Source organism: Oncorhynchus gorbuscha, linkage group LG09 (genome assembly GCF_021184085.1).
Source record: "Oncorhynchus gorbuscha isolate QuinsamMale2020 ecotype Even-year linkage group LG09, OgorEven_v1.0, whole genome shotgun sequence".
NCBI classification, from domain to species: domain Eukaryota; kingdom Metazoa; phylum Chordata; class Actinopteri; order Salmoniformes; family Salmonidae; genus Oncorhynchus; species Oncorhynchus gorbuscha.
In genome coordinates this window covers 56,390,973-56,412,323 of record NC_060181.1, presented here as the reverse complement: position 1 = coordinate 56,412,323, position 21,351 = coordinate 56,390,973, and the positions used below count along the sequence as shown (strand labels likewise).

Here is a 21,351-nt window from a genome sequence, read left to right as displayed (position 1 = left end):
TGGAATCTTGGACTCTCCTTCAAAATAAAATTATCCCATTGAAACTATAAAACTGTTGAAAACATGCAAGTCAGTCTATTGTGTGTTTTGGACATTCATATTGCACTGTACAGCCTAACATATGGATTATGCACCTATGAAATGGGGGTATCAGTGACAACCACAGAACACAACTATGTAGCTATGTAGACGCTAATAATTGTATAAACTCTACATAGTTGTATTCTGTGGGTGTCACTGAGTAGACTGATACCTAATTTCACAGTTGCACAATCAATGCTTGATGGTGAGCTGAGTACCAGCACTTCAAATGTTCTACTGCTACCTATTACCATGCTCAGTTCAAGGGAACTTAAATATTTTGTCTTGCCCATTCACTCTCTGAATGGCACACAATCCATGGTTCAATTGTCTCAAGGCTTAAAAATCCTCCTTTAACCTGTCTCCGCTCCTTCATCTACACTGATTTGAAGTGGATTTGACATCAACAAAGGATCATAGCTGTTATCTGGATTCACCTGGTCAGTCTATCTATGTCATGGAAAGAGCAGGTGTTTTGTAAACTCTGTGTATTTCAGTCCAAGTCAAGCACTGTGCATAATCCATGGGATAGGCTGTACAGTGCATATGAGTATGCCCCAAATGCAATTCTGAATTAAAATATATCCACAAATCAAAATCCAATAAAAGTTTATTGGTCATGTACACAGTTTAGCAGGTATTATAACGGTGCAGCGAAATGCTTGTCACTAGCTTCTAACAATGCAAGTGAATGTCAAACAAACATTTTAAGAAAAATGTAAGAAAAAAAGAATAGGGATACAATATTTAAATACAGTTTGAAACATTTTTTGGGGTCAAATTAACTAATAAATATATTTTGTTAAATGTATGTAACACCATTCAAAACGTGTTCAGCGCTATCTAGTCAAATTGTGGGATGTTTTCACTATTTGTATCCGTTTGGTTGGTGGTTTTAATTTGGGACTTTTATTTTGAAGGCGAACAGCCGATTCCACCATTGTTTCTCACGCTAATGTTGTTCACGACACACGTGTTAGGCTACGTTCTCCTCCTCCCCCTCTTTCTTTAGGGTGTTGTGGGAGAGACTATTGCCGCGTTCAAAACAACGGGGAGCTCGGAACTGAGAAATCTCTGACTTCCAAATTCAGTGCGTTCAAGACAACTGGGAACTCGGGAAAAAAACGAGCTCCGACTTGGAAAATCTTTTGAACGGTCATCAAACTCTGAATTCAAGTCCGGAACTGACGCCTCTTACTAGAGCTCCGAACTGAAAATCACTGGCGTCATGATTTGACCCCGTTTTTCCCAGTTGCCTTGAAAGCACCATTAAGATACAGCTGGCGCTTAAACCAAGTAGCGACAACTAAAACGGACCTTACCTTAACCAAACCCTTAAACATAACTCTAACCTATACATTCTGAAATATCGGGTTGGGGGTCAGGCGTGTCCTAAAAGGTGTTTTCATGTGTTGTCCATGTCATTGCGAACCATATAGCCAAGTCTGAATGTAGTTTCTAGTCAATAATATTAATTGAAATTGATAACACATACAGTTGACACCCGACAAATCAAGAGCCTACAAACAAGTAAAGAAAGTGACAACTAAATCCAAAGGTCTATAGTCTAGACATCCGCGTTCCCACAATTTTCAAATGCTTCGGGTCTGGTTTTCGAGACTAGTGGTGTTGGATGATTATGGGCCCAGTCACTTTTCAGTCACTATCGCCTAATTGTTATTTCCACTTCTGCAGTAAGTATCTGAAACGATGTGGATGCAATACATATTGTGATGTTTACAAGACTACCAGTTAATAGAACACAGTGGAACTTTGGCCATAATGTGTACGTTGTTTTCCTTTAAAATATAAATTTACCATGAGAGTAGGAATTGGGCCTGTCGCACTTTGTTTCCAAACAGCGATGCCTAGTGACGCCTACTAAGTATGACATGTGAACTAATATCGAACTATGAAACATTGTTGACACATTGTTACAGTGTAACTTCAGCGGAAATGTTGCTATTTGGTCGTGCCTATTGGAATGTATCTAGTAATCCTGCGTTATTCGGATAGGTATTAAAATGATTTCTCCAGCAAATGGTCTCAAAATAATGTCTTAATAAAGGTGAATAAATAATGGTTTTAATGACAGGCCTTAAAATGTAAACACTTGTTAATTTGGAACAAAACAAAAATAACCACAATTGTTTTTTTACAAATGTATGCATCAGCCCGGGGGGCATGTTGGGTAAGGATCTCATTACAACTCCGTGAAATGTAGGCGACACAGGAACAGTGTCCCAGACTTGACCAAGCTAAATGATCAAACCATTTAACCGTTAGGTGTTTAACATCGCAGATCGATATCTCATCAGAATCCACTTGGTGAGTATACATGCGTCTTTATGTTTTTGCTAAGTTTTAGTCGAAACTACGTTATGAAATGTAATTCAGACTTTGTTATAACAATCTGGATGGCTATTTTGTACTCACATTTTGTACGATTATTATGGTGTTATACGCCTCTATACAGTTCATGCTAGAAGGCGTGTCATGCCAGACAGTGTGGTCTGCGGGGTATTTGTGGTAAATGTGATGTCATCATTAACATCAAACATGTCATCTGAATCATGCAGGAGTCCCTATCTGAAGTTACTGAGACTGTATATGTTAAACCTTAAATACCCTGCTCGTCATAGTGTATTTCCAAAACGCAACCCCCCCCCCCCAAATAAATGTACATTTGCGTTTTTTTCTTCAGAAATGATTGCTTATGGGTACCTTCATGTGTATGTAAAATATTACTGTTCTCAGATTTTTCATTCATAGATTTTTAGATGTGTATGAGCCCGTGTTTCTTTGCACAATAGAGGCCTATCAATAGTTTAGCTGGAATGAAATGTTCTTATCCTGTACATTTGACTGTGATGTGTGGTTGCCTTACCTAGCTATCTAATGATGAATGCACTTACTGTAAGTCGCTCAGGGAGAGCATCTGCTAAATGACTCAAATGTAAATGTTTTACATACATATATTACTGTATACAATATTGAAAACATTTGTATTTTATTTTTAATATTGATGTCACAAATGTATCATCTGTACAGTTCTTTCTACATTGTTTTTTTGTTATTTGTTACATTGGGCCGTGCAAAATCTAGCAGGAGGCTACTACCTATTTCTCTGAGTGAGACGGACATATAGCATTTAGCAAAAAACATGATTATTGGTCTCAGAAATGAACCCATCAGGTGATAGATTCTTAACAAATACAGCACAATATGTCATTGAACATCATGTCATGATTAGATAGTGAGAAAACACACATCTCTTTCATAATGTATTTAAACAACGAAAGATAATTTACCAACATTTCTGAAAATGGATATATAGCGTTGTGGGGACGAAAATATGTGATGTCATTGGCATGGTCTATTGGTGCTTTCAAGACAACTGGGAACTCTGGGGGGGGGTCAAATCTTTCTGAGTTGGATCACCGTTCAAAACGGTGATCCCACCCCAGTTGTCTTGAATGCACTGAATTCGGAGGTAGTTCGCAGTTGTTTTGAACGCACTGAATTCGGAGGTAGTTCGCAGTTGTTTTGAACGCACTGAATTCGGAGGTAGTTCGCAGTTGTTTTGAACGAGGCATAATGTTTCCCTCTTACCCCCTCTGTCTTATAAGGTGCCCATATCGCATGTCATAATGTCAAAGTCGGATTTCCCTCCAGCCTATGAAGATGCACTACATGGCCCCAGGCCCCGGCATGGGAACTACCCACAGCCCCCACCAGCGTATGGACCATACCCTGCTCAGTCCTCAGCTCAATACCCAGGACAAGCAGGGTACCCTCTGGGCTACCCTCCTTCTGGGATGCCTTATTCCATTCCTCTAGGAATGCCCACCTCCAACCAAGGTTCTGAAGCTATTTTACTGTACAGTATAATATATTAAATATGAAAAAATATATACTGTTAATATCCGAAGTTTGTCAAAATAGTTTTACTTGGTCATTATTGACTTTGTGTCTTTCTTTAATGCAGTGGAAGACGATGAATTTCCATATTCTACAGCATGGGAAAGCATTTCTATTCGACATGCGTTCATCCGAAAAGTATGGGATCTTATACCTTTTACAACTTGACTTCCTAATCACTCAGTTCACTTCTATTGGCTGTGATCATGACAGAATTCACCTTTTTTTGTGTTGGGACAGGTGTACTTAATCTTGGCTGCTCAGCTCATCGTCACTGTATCAATTGTGGCTGTGTTTACATTTGTGTAAGTGTCAACAGTGTGACATTGTATTATCTCTGTCATACCATGCAATATCAATGTGAGCTCTTTTCTGTTTTAGTTTTCTGTTTGTGCAATGCTAGCGTTTTTAGCATTTTATCTATATTACAGTGAGGAAGTACGTGCATTTGTCATTAGGAACCCAGCCGTGTATTGGACATCATTGTAAGTACTTCATATTCCATTAAGGTTCCTTACTACATGTATTACTCATTCATTATTTCTGAATTAGATATTATAATAAAACACAAGCAATATTTTTGACCTAATGGCGTCTTTGTCTTCCAGCGCTGTTTATTTAGTCACTTATTGCATTCTTGTCTGCTGCGAAGGGCCAAGGTAAGATGATCCATGCCCTCTTTATACTCTGCAAACAACAGTACACCGTTAAACAACAGATAATGACATTTATCTTTTGATCTTCATCATCTTTGTTTAGGAGACGCTTTCCTTGGAACTTTGTGCTGCTGGCCATTTTTGTAAGTAACGCTTGCAAAAAAATCATCTCTATATCATGTCTTAACACATAATGGAACTAAACTCAGCAAAAAAAAAGAAACGCCCCTTTTTCAGGACCCCCGTCTTTCACAGATCATTCTTAGAAATCCAAACAACTTCACAGATCTTCATTGTAAAGGGTTTAAACACTGTTTCCCATGCTTGTTCATTGAACCATAAACAACTAATGAACTTGCACTTGTGGAACGGTCGTTAAGACACTAACAGCTTACAGACGGTAGGCAATTAAGGTCACAGTTATGAAAACCTAGGATACTAAAGAGGCCTTTCTACTGACTCTGAAAAACACCAAAAGAAAGATGCCCAGGGTCGCTGCTCATCTGCGTGAACATGCCTTAGGCATGCTGCAAGGAGGCATGAGGACTGCAGATGTGGCCAGGGCAATAAATTGCAATGTCCGTACTGTGAGACGCCTAAGACTTCGCTACAGGGAGACAGGACGGACAGCTGATCGTCCTCGCAGTGGCAGACCACAGCAACACCTACACAGGATCGGAACATCCGAACATCACACCTGCAGGATAGGTACAGCATGGCAACAAAAACTGCCCGAGCTACACCGGGAACGCACAATCCCTCCATCTGTGCTCAGACTGTCCGCAAAAGCCTGAGAGAGGCTGGACTGAGGGCTTGTAGGCCCGTTGTAAGGCAGGTCCTCACCAGACATCACCGGCAACAACGTCGCCTATGGGCACAAACCCACCGTTGCTGGACCAGACAGGACTGGCAAAAAGTGCACTTCACTGATGAGTCATGGTTTTGTCTCACCGGGGTTGATGGTTGGATTCGTGTTTATCATCGAAGGAATGAGCGTTACACCGATAACTGTTCTCTGGAGCGGGATCGATTTGGAGGTGGAGGGTCCGTCATGGTCTGGGGCGGTGTGTCACACCATCATCGGACTGAGCTTGTTGTCATTGCAGGCAATCTCAACGCTGTGTGTTACAAGGAAGACATCCTCCTCCCTCATGTGGTACCCTTCCTGCAGGCTCACCCTGACACAACCCTCCAGCATGACAATGCCACCACGCACAGAACAAGCAGTATGGCTGATTTCCTGCAAGACAGGAATGTCAGTGTTCTGCCATGGCCAGCGAATAGCCCAGATCTCAATCCCATTGAGCACTTCTGGGACCTGTTGGATCGGAGGGTGAGAGCTAGGGCCATTCCCCCCAGAAATGTCCAGGAACTTGCAGGTGCCTTGGTGGAAGAGTGGGGTAACATCTCACAGCAAGAACTGGCAAATCTGGTGCAGTCCATGAGGAGGAGATGCACTGCAGTACTTAATGCAGCTGGTGGCCACACCAGATACTGACTGTTACTTTTGATTTTGACCCCCCTTTGTTCAGGGATACATTATTCCATTTCTGTTAGTCACATGTCTTGGAACTTGTTTTCCGTTTGTCTCAGCTGTTGAATCTTTTGTTCATACGGATATTTGCACATGTTCAGGTTGCTGAAAATAAATGCAGTTGACAGTGAAAGGACGTTTCCTTTTTTGCTGACTTTACATCTACAATATAGATATGTTATGATTGTATTGTTATTGTTTTATATGTCATATTCTAGACACTGGCCATGTCCTACATGACAGGAACAATATCAAGGTTTGCTATAGAATTTTCATATATTTTTTTATTTTCTTTTACATAATACTACTACAAATACTAATGTAACGTGAAGTAGTAATGTTTGTTTTGTGACTCAATCTACTTTGCATTTCTTGTAGTTACTATGACACAAAAGCAGTGTTGCTGACCATTGGAATAACAGCAATAGTGTGCATAATTGTCACCATCTTCTGCTTTCAAACTAAGGTACGTGGATAAAAAAACTGCCTCTTTAGAACCTACAGCCTGTAGCTTGTGAGAGTGTCTTTGTTGTCAGTATCAAATGACTCTTTTGTCTAGGATTACAATGGGCGACTGTCTTTTAAATATTCATGACATTTTGGGTAAGATCTTGTGCAATTCCTCCTTATGTAATTGATTGTCTAAATAAATAGCATACATTGATTCCCTGGGTTTATTGTGCACATTCCATGGTTGTTCATTTTTGTAGACCTTTCATATGAAGTTATTGGGGCAGCAGGTAGCCTAGTGGTTAGAGGTTAGAGCATTGGTTAGAGCGAAAGGTTACTGGCCCCAAGCTGACAAGGTAAAAATCTGTCAGTTAACCCACTGTTCCCTGGTAGGCCATCATTGTAAATAAGAATTTGTTCTTAACTGACTTGCCTAGTTAAATAAAGATTAAATACAATTTAAAAAAATGCCCATTCATGTGACATCCTATGAAACATTTCAACTATTGAGTCATTTGTGTACCTTAATGATTGTCGTTTGACCAATGTTGTGAAGAACATGTACAGTTGAAGTCCGAAGTTTACATACACTTAAGTTGTAGTCATTAAAAATGGTTTTTCAACCACTCCACATATTTCTTGTTAACAAACTAGTTTTGGCAAGTCGGTTAGGACATCTTCTTTGTGCATGACACAAGTAATTTTTCCAACTATTGTTTACAGACAGATTAATAAACTTATAATTCACTGTATCACAATTCCAGTGGGTCAGAAGTTTACAAACACGAAGTTGACTGTGCCTTTAAGCAGCTTGGATTCCAGAAAATAATGTCATGGCTTTAGAAGCTTCTGATGGGCTAATTGACATCATTTGAGTCAATTGGAGGTGTACATGTGGATGTATTTCAAGGCCTACCTTCCAACTCAGTGCCTCTTTGCTTGACATCATGGGAAATTCATAAGAAATCAGCCAAGACCTCAGAAAAAAAAATTGTAGACCTCCACAAGTCTGGTTCATCCTTGGGAGCAATTTGCAAATGCCTGAAGGTACCACGTTTATCTGTATATACAATAGTATGCAAGTATAAACACCATGGGACAACACAGCCATCATACCGCTCAGGAAGGAGACGCGTTCTGTCTCCTAGAGATCAACGTACTTTTGTGCAAAAAGTGCAAATCAATCCCAGAACAACGGCAAAAGACCTTGTAAAAATGCTGGAGGAAACAGGTGCAAAAGTATCTATATCCACAGTAAAATGAGTCCTATATGGACATCATTTGAAAGGCTGCTCAGCAAGGAAGAAGCCACTGCTCCAAACCCGCCATTAAAAATCCAGACTACGGTTTGCAACTGCACATGGGGATCAAATATCGTACGTTTTGGAGAAATGTCCTCTGGTCTGATTAAACAAAAATAGAAGGTTTTCCATAATGACCATTGTTATGTTTGGAGGAAAAAGGGGAGGCTTGCAAGCCAAAGAACACCAACCTCAACCGTGAAGCACAGGGGTAGCAGCATCATGTTGAGGGGGTGCTTTGCTGCAGGAGGGACTGGTGCACTTCACAAAATAGATGGCATCATGAGGAAAATCATGTGGATATATTGAAGCAACATCTCAAGACATTAGGAGGTTAAAGCTTGCTTGCAAATGGGTCTTCCAAATGGACAATGACCCAAGCATACTTCCAAAGTTGTGGCAAAATGGCTTAAGGACAACAAAGTCAAGGTATTGGAGTGGCCATCACAAAACCCTGACCTCAATCCTATAGAAAACATGTGGGCAGAAATGAAAAGGTGTGTGTGAGCAAGGAGGCCTACAAACCTGATTCAGTTACACCAGCTCTGTCAGGAGGAATGGACCAAAATTCACCCAACTTATTGTGAGAAGCTTGTGGAAGGCTACCCGAAACATTTGACCCAAGTTGAACAATTTAAAGGCAATGCTACCAAATACTAATTGAGTGCATGTCAATTTCTGACCCACTGGGAATGTGATGAAAGAAATAAAAGCTGAAATAAATCACTCTACTATTCTTCTGACATTTCTCATTCTTAAAATGAAGTGGTGGATTGAATGTCAGGAATTGTGAAACTGAGTTTAAATGTATTTGGCTAAGTAAGGTGTATGTAAACTTCCAACTTCAATTGTATGTCTATGCTTATGACAGGTGGATTTTACATCTTGTGGGGGACTTTTCAGTATTCTTGCCATCGTAGTCTTGGTTACTGGGATCATTACAGCCATCGTACTATCCTTTAAATATGTAAGTGCCTCAGTTTGGTCAAAAGTTGAACTGCTTTAATGCATTTTTTTCACATTTTAATGCACTTTGTCTCTATTTGCACAAATCTGAGAAATGAAGGCCTATACATACAAAATGTCCTGTGTTTTCTTCCACTCACAGGTCCCATGGCTTCATATGCTCTATGCTGCAATTGGAGCTGTCATTTACACCCTGGTGAGTTTTTTTTTCTTTTTCTTGAAAAGCCTCAGTATATCAAAGGGAATAGAATGGTGACTTTATTCATTTCTCTTGAACCAACCTGTAGGAATGAAATGAACCTTTTTTATTTTGTAGTTTTTAGCATACAACACCCAGCTTCTCATCGGAAACCGCAAGCTTTCCATCAGCCCAGAGGAGTATGTTTTTGGAGCACTTTCACTTTATGTTGACATTGTCCAGATCTTCATTTTCCTCCTGCAACTAGTTGGGGCTTCCACAGATTAAAGGCAGGAGGACGACATACGACCTAGTGTGGATGGATCCTACTTATATTGTATTTTTTCACCTCAAACTGTTGCTTCTCATACAGGACTGTCAATTATAGTTTTTATATTCTTGTAATCCCATTAACATAACCCTATGAGAGTGCTGCAAACTTTCAATTAAGATCGTTATATATTTACTTATTCCCAGAATGGATGTTGGTTATGTGATGATTTGGTAAGTTATGAATGCAATATGCATACATGATTGTCTGAATCGCATTTGATTTGACCTACATATTTGTTTAAAATACATTTCTTGTCCTCATGTTGCCTTTTCCCTTAAACCGTAAAAATGTCAAACAGAATCCATTGTCAAAATGGCTCAAACTGTCTCTGTATGCATCCATTGGTGGTGTTACAGTTCAGCAACAAGGCCAGAGGGGGTGTGGTATATGGCCAATATACCACGGCTGAGGGCTGTTCTTAGCGTGACGCAACGCAGAGTGCCTGGACAGAGCCCTTAGCTGTGGTATGTTGGCCATATATCATAAACCACCAAGGTGCCTTATTTCTATTATAAAATTGTTACTGATGTAATTAGAGCAGTAAAAATGTGTTTTGTCACACCCATAGCATACACAACTGTCAGCCAATCAGCACTCGAACCACCTAGTTTATTAAAACATCACTTCCATTTTCCTCAATTGTATATGTGATAACCGTAGAAAAGTTTACTTTTCTTGATATACATTTCTGATTATCAGAACCAATAATTAAAGACAATATCTCAGAAGGTTCTGTTTGCCATGCAGTTTTTCTGTGAGAAAGCAATTATTGCATGGGGACTTTTTCAACCCAACTGAATCTGGATGGCATAGAGATGGGAAGTCATGAAAAGGGTATCTTCTCTTATACAGATTATTAGTGTGTGAACTTTTCCAATTATGAGTTGATTTCATACACTATTCCTTTCAGGTGCCAGTTCACTATGGTTCTTTTCCTTACAAAAAGCACTTCATGTCCACCAATTTCATAATGTAACAAACATGACAGCATTCCTCCTGAAAGGTAAATAAAGACTTCTACGTGAATGTTTCTCAAGTGACAGGGCTTATAGTGATGAACAAGGCAAGCTCCTTAGCACATAGTAAAGAACGTGTAGAATATGATATGGGTTGTTTCCCCCCCATTGTTTTCAATGACTTGGTTAGTGGCTCCTCCTTGAGCGATCGAGATATCATATATCCGAGGGGCTCCAGTAACCCAATACAGATTGTATGCACCCCGAAACTAAGGATTGTCTTTTTGAAATAAGAGAGCAAAGATGGAAAGCGAAACCAGCTTTTGGAAGTACTTTTATTTATTTTTTCCTCCAATTACTTTAAAAACAGCTGCAATAATTAAAAATTATGTCACCAGACTATTTATTAGTCATACCTCTGTACTCTGACAAAGACTGGTATCAAAGTTGATAAAGTATTAGACATAAAACACAGGTTTATTATCCCCATTGGTGAGCCTAGGGAAGCCTGGAAACTGTTTGTACGTTTGCCTACTCAATTATTTGTCAAGCCAAACATGGCAAAGCGGCAGAAACAGACAGGTACTCGAGCTAAGCCCAAGTTATTACATCTCTAAATCATATTCCATTTCGATAATGTCTTCAAATTATTTAACCCTTATATTATGATTATATTTCTGAATGCTGGTAACCGTAGTAGCGTGGCTTGGTTATCTATTATTCTCTTGTTAATCACAGTGGCACTTCAGTGTTGTGCCACTCATGTCTCCTCTGTCTGGTGTGTTGGAGATTAAAATGTAGTTTCCCCATGTCCTGCATCTGTGTCCAATGGCGATCGATGGCCGCTCAGGGGTCAGGCGTTTGGGATCACGGGGGAACATGGAGGTCTGGCGGACATTATGAAGACCCAGGTAGAGCATGCAGACTCTCTCAAGGCCTGAGGGAAACAACTCACATATCAGCATTACAGTGCACTTACAATGAATAGATTTAGAGTACCTTGACTATATCTTTCATGCTGAGTATACTTACAATGGGTATATTTTGAGTAGCTTGACAACATCTTTCATGCAGAGTATATTTACAATGAGTATAGTTAGAATAGATGTACAATGGATTTCTTATGGAGAGGGTATGGGCCAAGGTTTAGAGTTAGTATTTTATTTCTTACCAATGCCACCACCTCCATGTGGGGGAGCTCCATATCGGAAGGAGTCAATATAGGACTTGATCTTCTCCAGGTCTGCAGCAACACAAATCATTGTAATATTTGATACTAGCATCACCACTTTACATATTAGCACCAGTGTATTCGTAACATAGTAATAATATGCAGATTTTCTAGCAATCACTTAAGAGAAGAAAAGAAGCTTGAGTTACTGATTGACCAATATGGCTGCCCTGAATAACAAGGCAGAGTTGTTTCATTACCAATGTTGTGATGCATGGCCCTCTCAGTGAGCAGCTGGGCATCGTGGATCCTCTGGGCTCCAGAGAGGATCTCCTCTCCTCTCATGAACATGTCGTAGGAGTTGGAGTATTTCTGGGAGGAAACATCAGTCAAGTCAGTTACACCTCTGGTATAACACTGCCAATGTCCTGTCACAATGGTGTCATGATCAACCTGTTGAAGTGTGGTGTGTGTATGTCTGTGTTTAGTGACTTGCATACTTTGTCGTTGGGGTCAGGCATGGTGTAGAAGGGCCTCACTGCCAGGGGGTACTTGTCCAGCACGTAGAAGTCAGTGTCATACTAACAGAAAGGCGATAAAGAGGTGCGTTAGTCTGCTTTGGAAGCCTAAAATGCTCAGCACGTACCATCTAGAGTAACATAAAATCTGTTGACATCCCAAAGAAACTGAATGTAACATACTTTTTCTTTCACCAGACGACCAAGCAACTTCTCATTGGGAGTGCTATGAAAAAACGTTTTGAAAAAATTGTTATTTTCAGTAGAAAAATGTATTTGCTCTTTACAGTTTAGTCATGAAGCTGATGCTCTTATCCAGAGCGACTTACAGGAGCAATTACGGTTAAGTGCCTTGTTTAAGGGCAGGCATATTGTCAGATTTTTCACCTGGTCGGCTCTGGGATTCGAACCAGCAACCATTCGGTTACTGGCCCAATGCTCTTAGCCGCTGTGCTACTTGCCGACCCATTTTAATGTCTTATGTTGGACCTGCTACTGACCTGAGGTCCTCCTCGTCTCCCATCTCCACCCCGGCTTCCCGGAGCATGGCCACGCCTTCAGAGTACTCCAGCCTAAGAGTGGGCTCCAGGAACTTGAATGGCTCGCTGGGGTACTGCTTCCCCACCGTCTGGATCTCTGTCTGGAACCTGGCCAACACACACACACCACATACAAAAAAGGTAATTCAGCAACTCTTGGAGGACAGTAGAAGTTGATAAGTGCCTCGATTGTTAAAAGGAAAACCTTCCCTTAAAACACACAACTGTGTCACTCAAATACTAATCTTGGTTAACCAAGAACTAAAGTCTTGCATAATTGGTCGGATACTGGATTAAGTTCTGGGTCCATACGTGTTAAGAGACGAGATTGAATGAGGATCGGAACTGGAACGAAGCACTCCACCCTCTCTCTTTGTAAATTACTGGCAAGTCTATGAGCCAAATGTCCCCTCCCCTTCTGAAATTCAAAAGATGCTAACACCTGCGAAATCGAGATTTGCCTAAAGCGCCGGAAAGAAAGCTGCTCGTTATCTCACGCATCCCGTTGTATCATAACAGATCTACGGCACCATTTATGTTTAAGTAGTATGTCCACGAGAGATTACCCAAATACCATCTGATCCCTCATCACAGATGCAATGCCCTTTCATACCAGGAGATGGAGGTGGAGGCACGCATTTACTCAATATGGGGCTCATCCACTTGCTCAGTTATTATTCGCTAACATGGGTTCAAAGTGAATCCCAGCTTACTTGTCTCGGAGTCCTTTAAAGATCTGAACCATGGTGTCGGTGATGGACTCGATCACTTCGTGGTAGTGGTAGTTGAACGCCAACTCAATATCCAGGCCCACAAACTCTGTCAGATGACGGTGGGTGTTGGAGTCTTCCGCTCTGAACACTGGAACGGAGAACTTCAGTTAGTATCAGCGACATCGTATTTCAGTGTGAAGATTAGATCCATCAACCCAGAGATAAACAGGGGAGGCACCCTATTCCCTTTATAGTGCACTACAATTTGACCAGGGAATAGGGCACCATTTGGGACACAGATTAGACATGTGAGACTGCGTGGGGGGGGGGGGGGGGGGGGTCGATACTCCTCTGGTTACATGTGGATCCGGCCAGGTGCTAGCCGTGTTGACCTACCTCACAAAGAGACATTGTGCGACCAAGCACAAGTCAGTCAGATACATTATGTTTCCTATTGCTCAACGAGCCCTATCACAACACCGTCTATGTGTAGAAATGCGTTGTGTTTGCAGTTATCTGCCCAGGTTTAATATTGTGTACGCCACTGTTTGTTTGTTGACTACATAACTAGAGTGACTGATGTATTCAACCCAATATTCAAAATTAATTCCCATTATTGGATACAGGGGGAGATAGGTGAACGGCTAAGAGATGTGGTATTATATATAGATTAATATTATTATTATTATTTTTAAACTTTATCCAGACAGTTGGAAACAAAGGGGGAGACAGACCAGAGGGAACACATAAGTAATGGTGGACACAGGGATTGAACCCCGGTCTCCGGTGGTGAGTAGCGTACACGTGCCTGACTAGTAGCATTCCCGCTAGACCATTGGTTCTTCACAAGGTGCTGCCTTACCTGGTCCCACACAGAACACCTTGTCAAAGTCAGCACAGATACACATCTGCTTGTAGAGCTGGGGAGACTGGGCCAGGTAGGCGCTGGTTTTGAAGTAGGACACAGTGAAGACGTTCGCCCCACCCTCACTGGCAGCTAGAGAGGAGAAAGATACCTTTTAGTCAACTGTCCCAGGAGAGAAGCAACACATGGCACAAAAATCATCTGTCTGTAGTGAACAGCCTTTTTTCAAGTCGTCTATGTGACGACACCATTTCCTAACAGCGCCATTAGCTTATTTACGCACTTGTTAGACGTTCCTGTCATATAGTAGATTGTCTGATGTGTTTTCCTTAACAGAAGGGTGAACATTTTGTACAGGGTACATGTGATGGGTGTTGGCAGAGGTGAATGCGGTTTTTAGATTAGCGCACATTGTTGATCCGCAGCTGCTCAGACCGAAAAGGCGGCAATTTTAAATGCGTCAATGCCAGGCTGGATTGAATGCCATTGGCTCCTACCGAAGATGAGGAAGTGAAAGCAACACTTGTTTCACCACAGCTCAGGGGAAAAAAACTAGCACATTTGGGGTTGTGGTAGCAAGTACTGTAGTAAACAACACTGTTGTGTTACACATTTCTATGGCTACAAAACGTGACACATGGTCACACATTGTCTATGTGCTCACGCTTGTGAAGTGCAATTGAGAGTCAGCTCACCAAAGAGCACAAATGACCAGATAGTCAAGAGTTGAGCCTGCACTGCTTTATGAGCTCAGTGCTGGTACCTGATATGATTTTGGGGGTCTGGATCTCCACAAAGCCCTTGTTGGTCAGGGTGTCTCTAAAGAGCTGGCACACTCCGGATTGCAGGCGGAAGATGGCCTGGCTGGTCGTTGTCTACCAGAGGAGAAACAAGCAGAAACACACACAAAAACAAAAGTACAGTCAATTAAAATAAATTTGTATTTCCTGAGAGGGAACTTCATGTGTGGTGACGGATAGCGACACAAGACACAGCATAAAACATGTACAGTATAAAGAACTGGAAGTATTCTATGCAATCGCAGGCGATATAAATATACAGTACCAGTCAAATGTTGTTTGGACACACCTACTCATTCAAGGGTTTTTCTTATTTTTTTTACATTGTAGAATAAAAAAGTAAAGACATCAAAACTATGAAATAACACAGATGGAATGTAACCAAAAGGGTGTTAAACAAATCAAAATATATTTGAGATTCTTTAAAGTAGCCACCATTTGCATTGATGACAGCTTTGCACATTCGCAACCAGCTTCACCTGGAATGCTTTTTCAAGTAAAGCCCACATATGCTGAGCACTTGGCTGCTTTTCCTTCACTCTGCGGTCCAACTCATCCCAAACCATCTCAATTGGGTTGAGGTTCGGGTGATTGTGGAGGCCAAGTTATCTGATGCAGCACTCCATTCCTCTCTTTCTTGGTCAAATAGCCCTTACACAATCTGGAGTTGTGTTTTGGGTCACTGTCCTGTTTTAAAACAAATGATAGTGGGACAAAGCGCAAACCAGATGGAATGGCGTATCGCTGCAGAATGCTGTGGTAGCCATGCTGGTTAAGTGGGCCTTGAATTCTAAATAAATCACAGACCGTGTCACCAGCAAAGCACGCCCACACCTCTTCCTCCATGCTTCACGGTGGGAACCACACATGCGGAGATCATCCGTTCACCTACTCTGCATCTCACAAAGATACAGCAGTTGGAACCAAAAATCTCAAATTTGGTCTCATCAGACTAAAGGAAAGATTTTCACTGGTCTAATGTCCATTGACTTGGCCCAAGCAAGTCTTCTTCTTATTGTTGTCCTTTAGTAGTGTTTTCCATGCAGCAATTTGACCATGAAGGCCTGATTCACGCAGTCTCCTCTGAACAGTTGATGTTGAGATGTGTCTGTTACTTGAACTCTGAAGCACTTATTTGGGCTGCAATTTCGGAGGCTGGTGACTCGAATGACCTTATCCTCTGCAGCAGAGGTAACTCTGGGTCTTCCTTTCTTGTGGCGGTCCTCATGAGAGACAGTTTCATCATAGAGCTTGATGGTTTTTGCGACTGCACTTTTTTTCCAGATTGACCGACATGTCTTAAAGTAATGATGACCTGTCGTTTCTCTTTGCTTATTTGAGCTGTTCTTGACATAATATGGCCTTGGTCTTTTACCAAATAGGGCGATCTTCTGTATACCACCCCTACCTTGTCACAAACCCAAATGGTTGGTTCAAATGCATGGTTGGTTCAAATTGAAAGAAATTCCAAAAATTAAGGCACACCTGTTAATTGAAATGCATTCCAGGTGACTAACCCATGAAGCTGGTTGAGAAAATGCCAAGAGTGTGCAAACAAAGGGTGGCTACTTTAAAGAATCAAAAATATATTTTGATATATTTTGAAATGTCAGATCAATAGCAGAGAGAATGATTGATTTCAGCTTTTATTTCTTTCATCACATTCCCAGTGGGTCAGAAGTTTACATACACTTAGAATTTGGTGGCATTACCTTTAAATTGTTTAACTTGGGTCAAACGTTTCCGGTAGCCTTCCACAAGCATCCCACAATAAGTTGGGTGAATTTGGCCCATCCCTCCTGACAGAGCTGGTGTAACTGAGTCAGGTTTGAGGCCTCCTTGCTAGTTCACACATTTTCTATAGGATTGAGGTCAGGGCTTTGTGATGCCCATTCCAATACCTTGACTTTGTTGTCCTTAAGCCATTTTGCCACAACTTTGGAAGTGTGCTTAGGGTCATTGTACATTTTTGTTTCATCAGACCAGCGGACATTTCTCCAAAAAAGTACGATATTTGATCCCCATGTTTTTGATCCCCATCTTTTAATTTTCCCATGATGTCAAACAAAGAGGCACTGAGTTTAAAGGTAGGCCTTGAAATACATCTGCAGGTACAACTCCAATTGACTCAAATGATAGTTAGCCTATAAGAAGCTTCTAAATCCATTACATAATTTCAGGAATTTTCCAAGCTGTTTAAAGGCACAGCCAACGTATACCATTACATTTACATTTAAGTCATTTAGCAGACGCTCTTATCCAGAGCGACTTACAAATTACCATGACTGCACCGCTCACGCCGCTAGCGTAAGCAATACAAATTTAGGAATATATGTTATTCATTTATTGCCCCCACACTGCACGTGCGCGCCAATGAGCGTCTGCGTTGCCACGGGCTAAAACAGTAGTCGTTCCTATTTCTGACGCATATCACTCCGCAAGTCCTGCCTCTTTCATCTCCTCATTGGTTTATAGAAGCAGGTACCCACGTGCCATCTCCTCATTGGTTATACCCACGTGGGTGATTGAAAGACGAACTGTTTTGCCGGTTGTCGTGTTAATACTATGAAAGTGTAGATGCCAATCACCATATAAGTTCAAAGATGAAATAGCCTGGAAGGAGGAGAGATGACAAGAAATGATTGGTTGACAATTTTATGTGACCATTTTATGTGTGGATTAATTGTCGGAGTAGAGGACCTTGTGCATTTCAGGTAAAATAACAACTCAATGTTTATATCCCTGGACAAATTAGCTAGCAACAGCAAGCTAGCTAAATTGGACAAATTAGATAGCAAGTGAAAACTAACTAGCTAAATTGGACAAATTAGATAGCAAGTGCAAACTAACTAGCTAAATTGCCATACATGTTTAATGTTTTTCGACCTGTCCTAAAATTAATGTAATTGGTTCAGAGTTTGACTTGATATTTTAACCTGCGTGTCCGTGATCGCGTTTGGTGTAGGGGGACAATATAACGTTATGCAGAATTGCGCACAGCCAGTTTGGGTTCCGTGTTAGTGTTTGTAAACTTCTGACCCACTGGAATTGTGATAGAGTGAATAAGTTAAATAAATCTGTCTGTAAACAATTGTTGGACAAATTACTTGTGTCTAGAAAAGTAGATGTCCTAACCGACACCAGTCTCAACATTAACAGTGAAGAGGCGACTCCAGGATGCTGGCCTTCTAGGCAAAGTTCCTCTGTCCAGTGTCTGTGTTCTTTTGCCCATCTTAATCTTTTCTTTTTATTGACCAGTGTGATATGGCTTTTTCTTTGCAAATCTGCCTAGAAAGCCGGAGTCACTTCTTCACTGTTGACGTTGAGACTGGTGTTTTGCAGGTACTATTTAATGAAGCTGCCAGTTGAGGACTTGTGAGGCGTCTGTTTCTCAAACTAGACACTTGAATGTACTTGTCCTTTTGCTCAGTTGTGCACTGGGGCCACCCACTCCTCTTTATATTCTGGTTTGAGCCAGTTTGCGCTGTTCTGTGAAGGGAGTAGTACACAGCGTTGTACGAGATTTCAGTTTCTCGCATGGAATAGCCTTCATTTCTCAGAACAAGAATCTGATGAGTTTCAGGAGAAAGTTATTGGGAATGTTTAGAAGATAGAAATGTGAGCTTGTCAGCCCGGGGCGGCAGCGTAGCCTAGTGGTTAGAGCGTTGGACTAGTAACCGGAAGGTTGCGAGTTCAAACCCCCGAGCTGACAAGGTACAAATCTGTCGTTCTGCCCCTGAACAGGCAGTTAACCCACTGTTCCCTGGCAGTCATTGAAAATAAGAATATGTTCTTAACTGACTTGCCTGGTTAAATAAAGGTAAAATTAAAAATAAAATAAAAAAATAAAATTTTTCTAGCCATTTTGAGCCTGTAATCAAACCCCAAAATGCTGATGCTCCAGATACTCAACTAAAGAAGGCCAGTTTTATTGCTGATTAATCAGAGCAACAGTTTATCTGTGCTAACATAATTGCGAAAGGGTTTTCTAATGATCAATTAGAAATGTCCTTGTTTTTAGAAGGCTAAGTGACCCCAAATGTTTAAACGGTAATGTACATAAATACAATAAAGAAAAACGGAGCAATTTGATGTTGGCACAAAACTAGAAGGTTACACACACACACACACACACACACACACACACACACACACACACACACACACACACACACACACACACACACACACACACACACACACACACACACACACACACACACACACTTAATTTTTCAAAATGGTTGCAAATCAATGGAACACTGGTTTTAAACTTTGAAGTTTCAAAGTGGGATGCAGTCGTTGCAGCTTCTATGATATGAAGACTGACGTACAGCATATAGAACAGGTTCCTCTGAAAGAAACGTGTGGAGTAGATAATGACCCACACAGAGATATTACACGATGCCAAAAAAAACAAAAAGAGTGAACAGATAACACTGCTTGCGTCACATCTTGCCTTGTAGTCTCGACACCTTTCATTTCATAAGAGGGAGTGGAGACAGGGTGCAATTCACATTAATCTAAGCCTTTAGAAAATAAACATGAGATGGAGCTCTGTCTTATTTTCAAAACCTAACATTGGCAATTCATTCTAGTTGTATACAGAGGTCAACTTAGTGGTGTAGAAAATAACCCAGTCATCAAAATGACTCGTGATGAGGCACGTCAATAAGCTGGGTATTACACATAACGTCTGGGAACGAGCAGAGGAACAGCCAAAATCCCCAAACCCTTTGACTGTAAGGCTACTAAGAGCCAATAGGAGTGTTCTTCTCACTTAGTTCTCAGTTGATCAGATTACTAATTTCCTAATATGACTGGTGTTATTACTGAGGATTTATTCAAACAGTTCTATCTGGTTTCATCTCTAGTTTTCGTCATCTACACAAAGAGTTTAATTACAAAAAGCTCTGAGCGTTCTGATAGAAATGTGAGCTTTCAGTGTTCAATCTTCTAAACATTCCCAAATGCCTGAACGAGAGTTTTCGGACTCTCTCATTGTAAGAGAATGAATCTGCAGACAATGACTCTGGTCCAGTCTGGCCCCGGTTGAAATGGTAAATTGATATGTAGCCTATAGTTGACTGTGGTTGGAAAATAACTCCTGCTCTGATGAATAACTGCCACTTCTGGATAACACTAGATACAACTGCTAAGCAAATACCTAGTGAGCAAACCAAACTGACATGAAAGCCTGGTTAGATAAGGACTTATACAAATAAGTTACATAATTCCTGTGCAAAATAAACACTTCTCTCTATTGTGAGTTGGGAGGAGGGGTCCGTTATCTTTCTATGTCCTCACACCAGGGCGGGAGGTATAAAAGAGAGCGAGAGCGAAATAACTCAGTGTGTCACTCTCGTTGACATGCAAGCTCTCAAAACAATCGTGCCTAACAGCCCATGCCTTGTGGTTTTGGTCACACGCCACCAACGCCACTCATATGGTGCCTAACGGATAGTTCCGTATTTCCCTAGAGGGCATCAACCACTTATTTTCAACAAAATGGCTGGCCTGTACACTGTGGAAAAAAAGGGAAGTTATTTGTGAAATAAACCTTTTATTTTCACTGAAACGGTTCTTGGTTGGTAGGTGCCTTTTCATTATGGTTGCCCTTTATTGTTGACTGGGGTTAGGGATAGGGGTCGGTCTGTGTGAAACCCTGTTTATGGGTTTACCCTTCATTTAAGTGTGGTTGTGATAACAGGCCCAAGTCCTCAAGCTCAAAGAGATATTTTGTAGAAACAGGTGTTGTGACAAAGCCAGGGTGAGTCGAGCGGTATAGGGCTGTTTTCCTGCTGCCACATCAGTAGTGTGGGTACGCCTCAGAACAGAACAATGAGGCCTCTAGCAGAGTCTGGTTTAGCACCCCTCTCCTAAAACCTCTGAACCCATGCACAGTTCTATACTCCACTCTACCAGCAGGCTAACTCACGGGCCTGCAAAGTGGGATTACATACCACGATGCGGTCATTTTACATCTCATCATCACAATATTTTGTTGCTACAAACTGCAAACCCAATTTGAATCTAGAATAACTCATTATATGTCTTTGGAAAGAATGTAACACTGGTTGAAGTGTGATAGTGTGGTAGAACTTACCCTGAGATCAATGACTCGGTTGTCCAGTCTGGTGTCCTTGTTGACCGTCGCTCTTCCATCCTGAGTAAACGCATAACGCCAACATCATTTGACCATATTACAAAACATTTAAAAGTATTAAACACATCTGAAGTATATGGGAACAAACAAATTGGACATGTGTGAAAACACAGTAGGACATTGAAATATAATGTGAGACATGATCTATGTGTTCTAATGTTTGTTTATCCCCCCCCCCCCCCCCGGAAATGAATTACTATCC

The 21,351-nt window shown here is 41.1% G+C and overlaps 2 protein-coding genes across 3 annotated transcripts in view; one reads left to right on the top strand and one right to left on the bottom strand.

Moving 5' to 3' along the window:
* Positions 1-1,611: 1,611 nt before the first annotated feature.
* Positions 1,612-10,405, top strand: LOC124042873 (protein lifeguard 3-like). 2 transcript variants are annotated; one of them, XM_046361007.1, is made up of 12 exons: positions 1,612-2,409; positions 3,757-3,942; positions 4,070-4,140; positions 4,243-4,307; positions 4,434-4,487; positions 4,611-4,661; positions 4,762-4,801; positions 6,411-6,448; positions 6,571-6,658; positions 8,815-8,910; positions 9,052-9,105; positions 9,226-10,405. In XM_046361007.1, the coding sequence occupies exons 2-12, from the start codon at positions 3,900-3,902 to the stop codon at positions 9,373-9,375; spliced, it is 750 nt and encodes a 249-aa protein (XP_046216963.1). In that variant the 5' UTR covers positions 1,612-2,409; positions 3,757-3,899; the 3' UTR covers positions 9,376-10,405. The 2 variants fall into 2 exon arrangements, with proteins under 2 accessions (XP_046216963.1, XP_046216962.1); XM_046361006.1 differs by having other exon boundaries at positions 3,711-3,942.
* A 288-nt stretch (positions 10,406-10,693) lies between these two features.
* The window catches only part of LOC124043797 (aspartate--tRNA ligase, cytoplasmic-like), a 35,978-nt gene continuing 25,320 nt past the window's right edge, over positions 10,694-21,351 (bottom strand). The window contains exons 9-18 of the mRNA XM_046362771.1: positions 21,090-21,149; positions 14,947-15,058; positions 14,181-14,315; positions 13,319-13,466; positions 12,567-12,713; positions 12,250-12,292; positions 12,049-12,129; positions 11,809-11,920; positions 11,549-11,620; positions 10,694-11,314 (exon numbers count right to left, since the gene is read on the bottom strand). Of these exons, the coding sequence (XP_046218727.1) occupies positions 11,106-11,314; positions 11,549-11,620; positions 11,809-11,920; positions 12,049-12,129; positions 12,250-12,292; positions 12,567-12,713; positions 13,319-13,466; positions 14,181-14,315; positions 14,947-15,058; positions 21,090-21,149 (1,119 nt within the window). The 3' untranslated portion in view covers positions 10,694-11,105. The remainder of the gene's footprint in view (positions 11,315-11,548; positions 11,621-11,808; positions 11,921-12,048; positions 12,130-12,249; positions 12,293-12,566; positions 12,714-13,318; positions 13,467-14,180; positions 14,316-14,946; positions 15,059-21,089; positions 21,150-21,351) is intronic.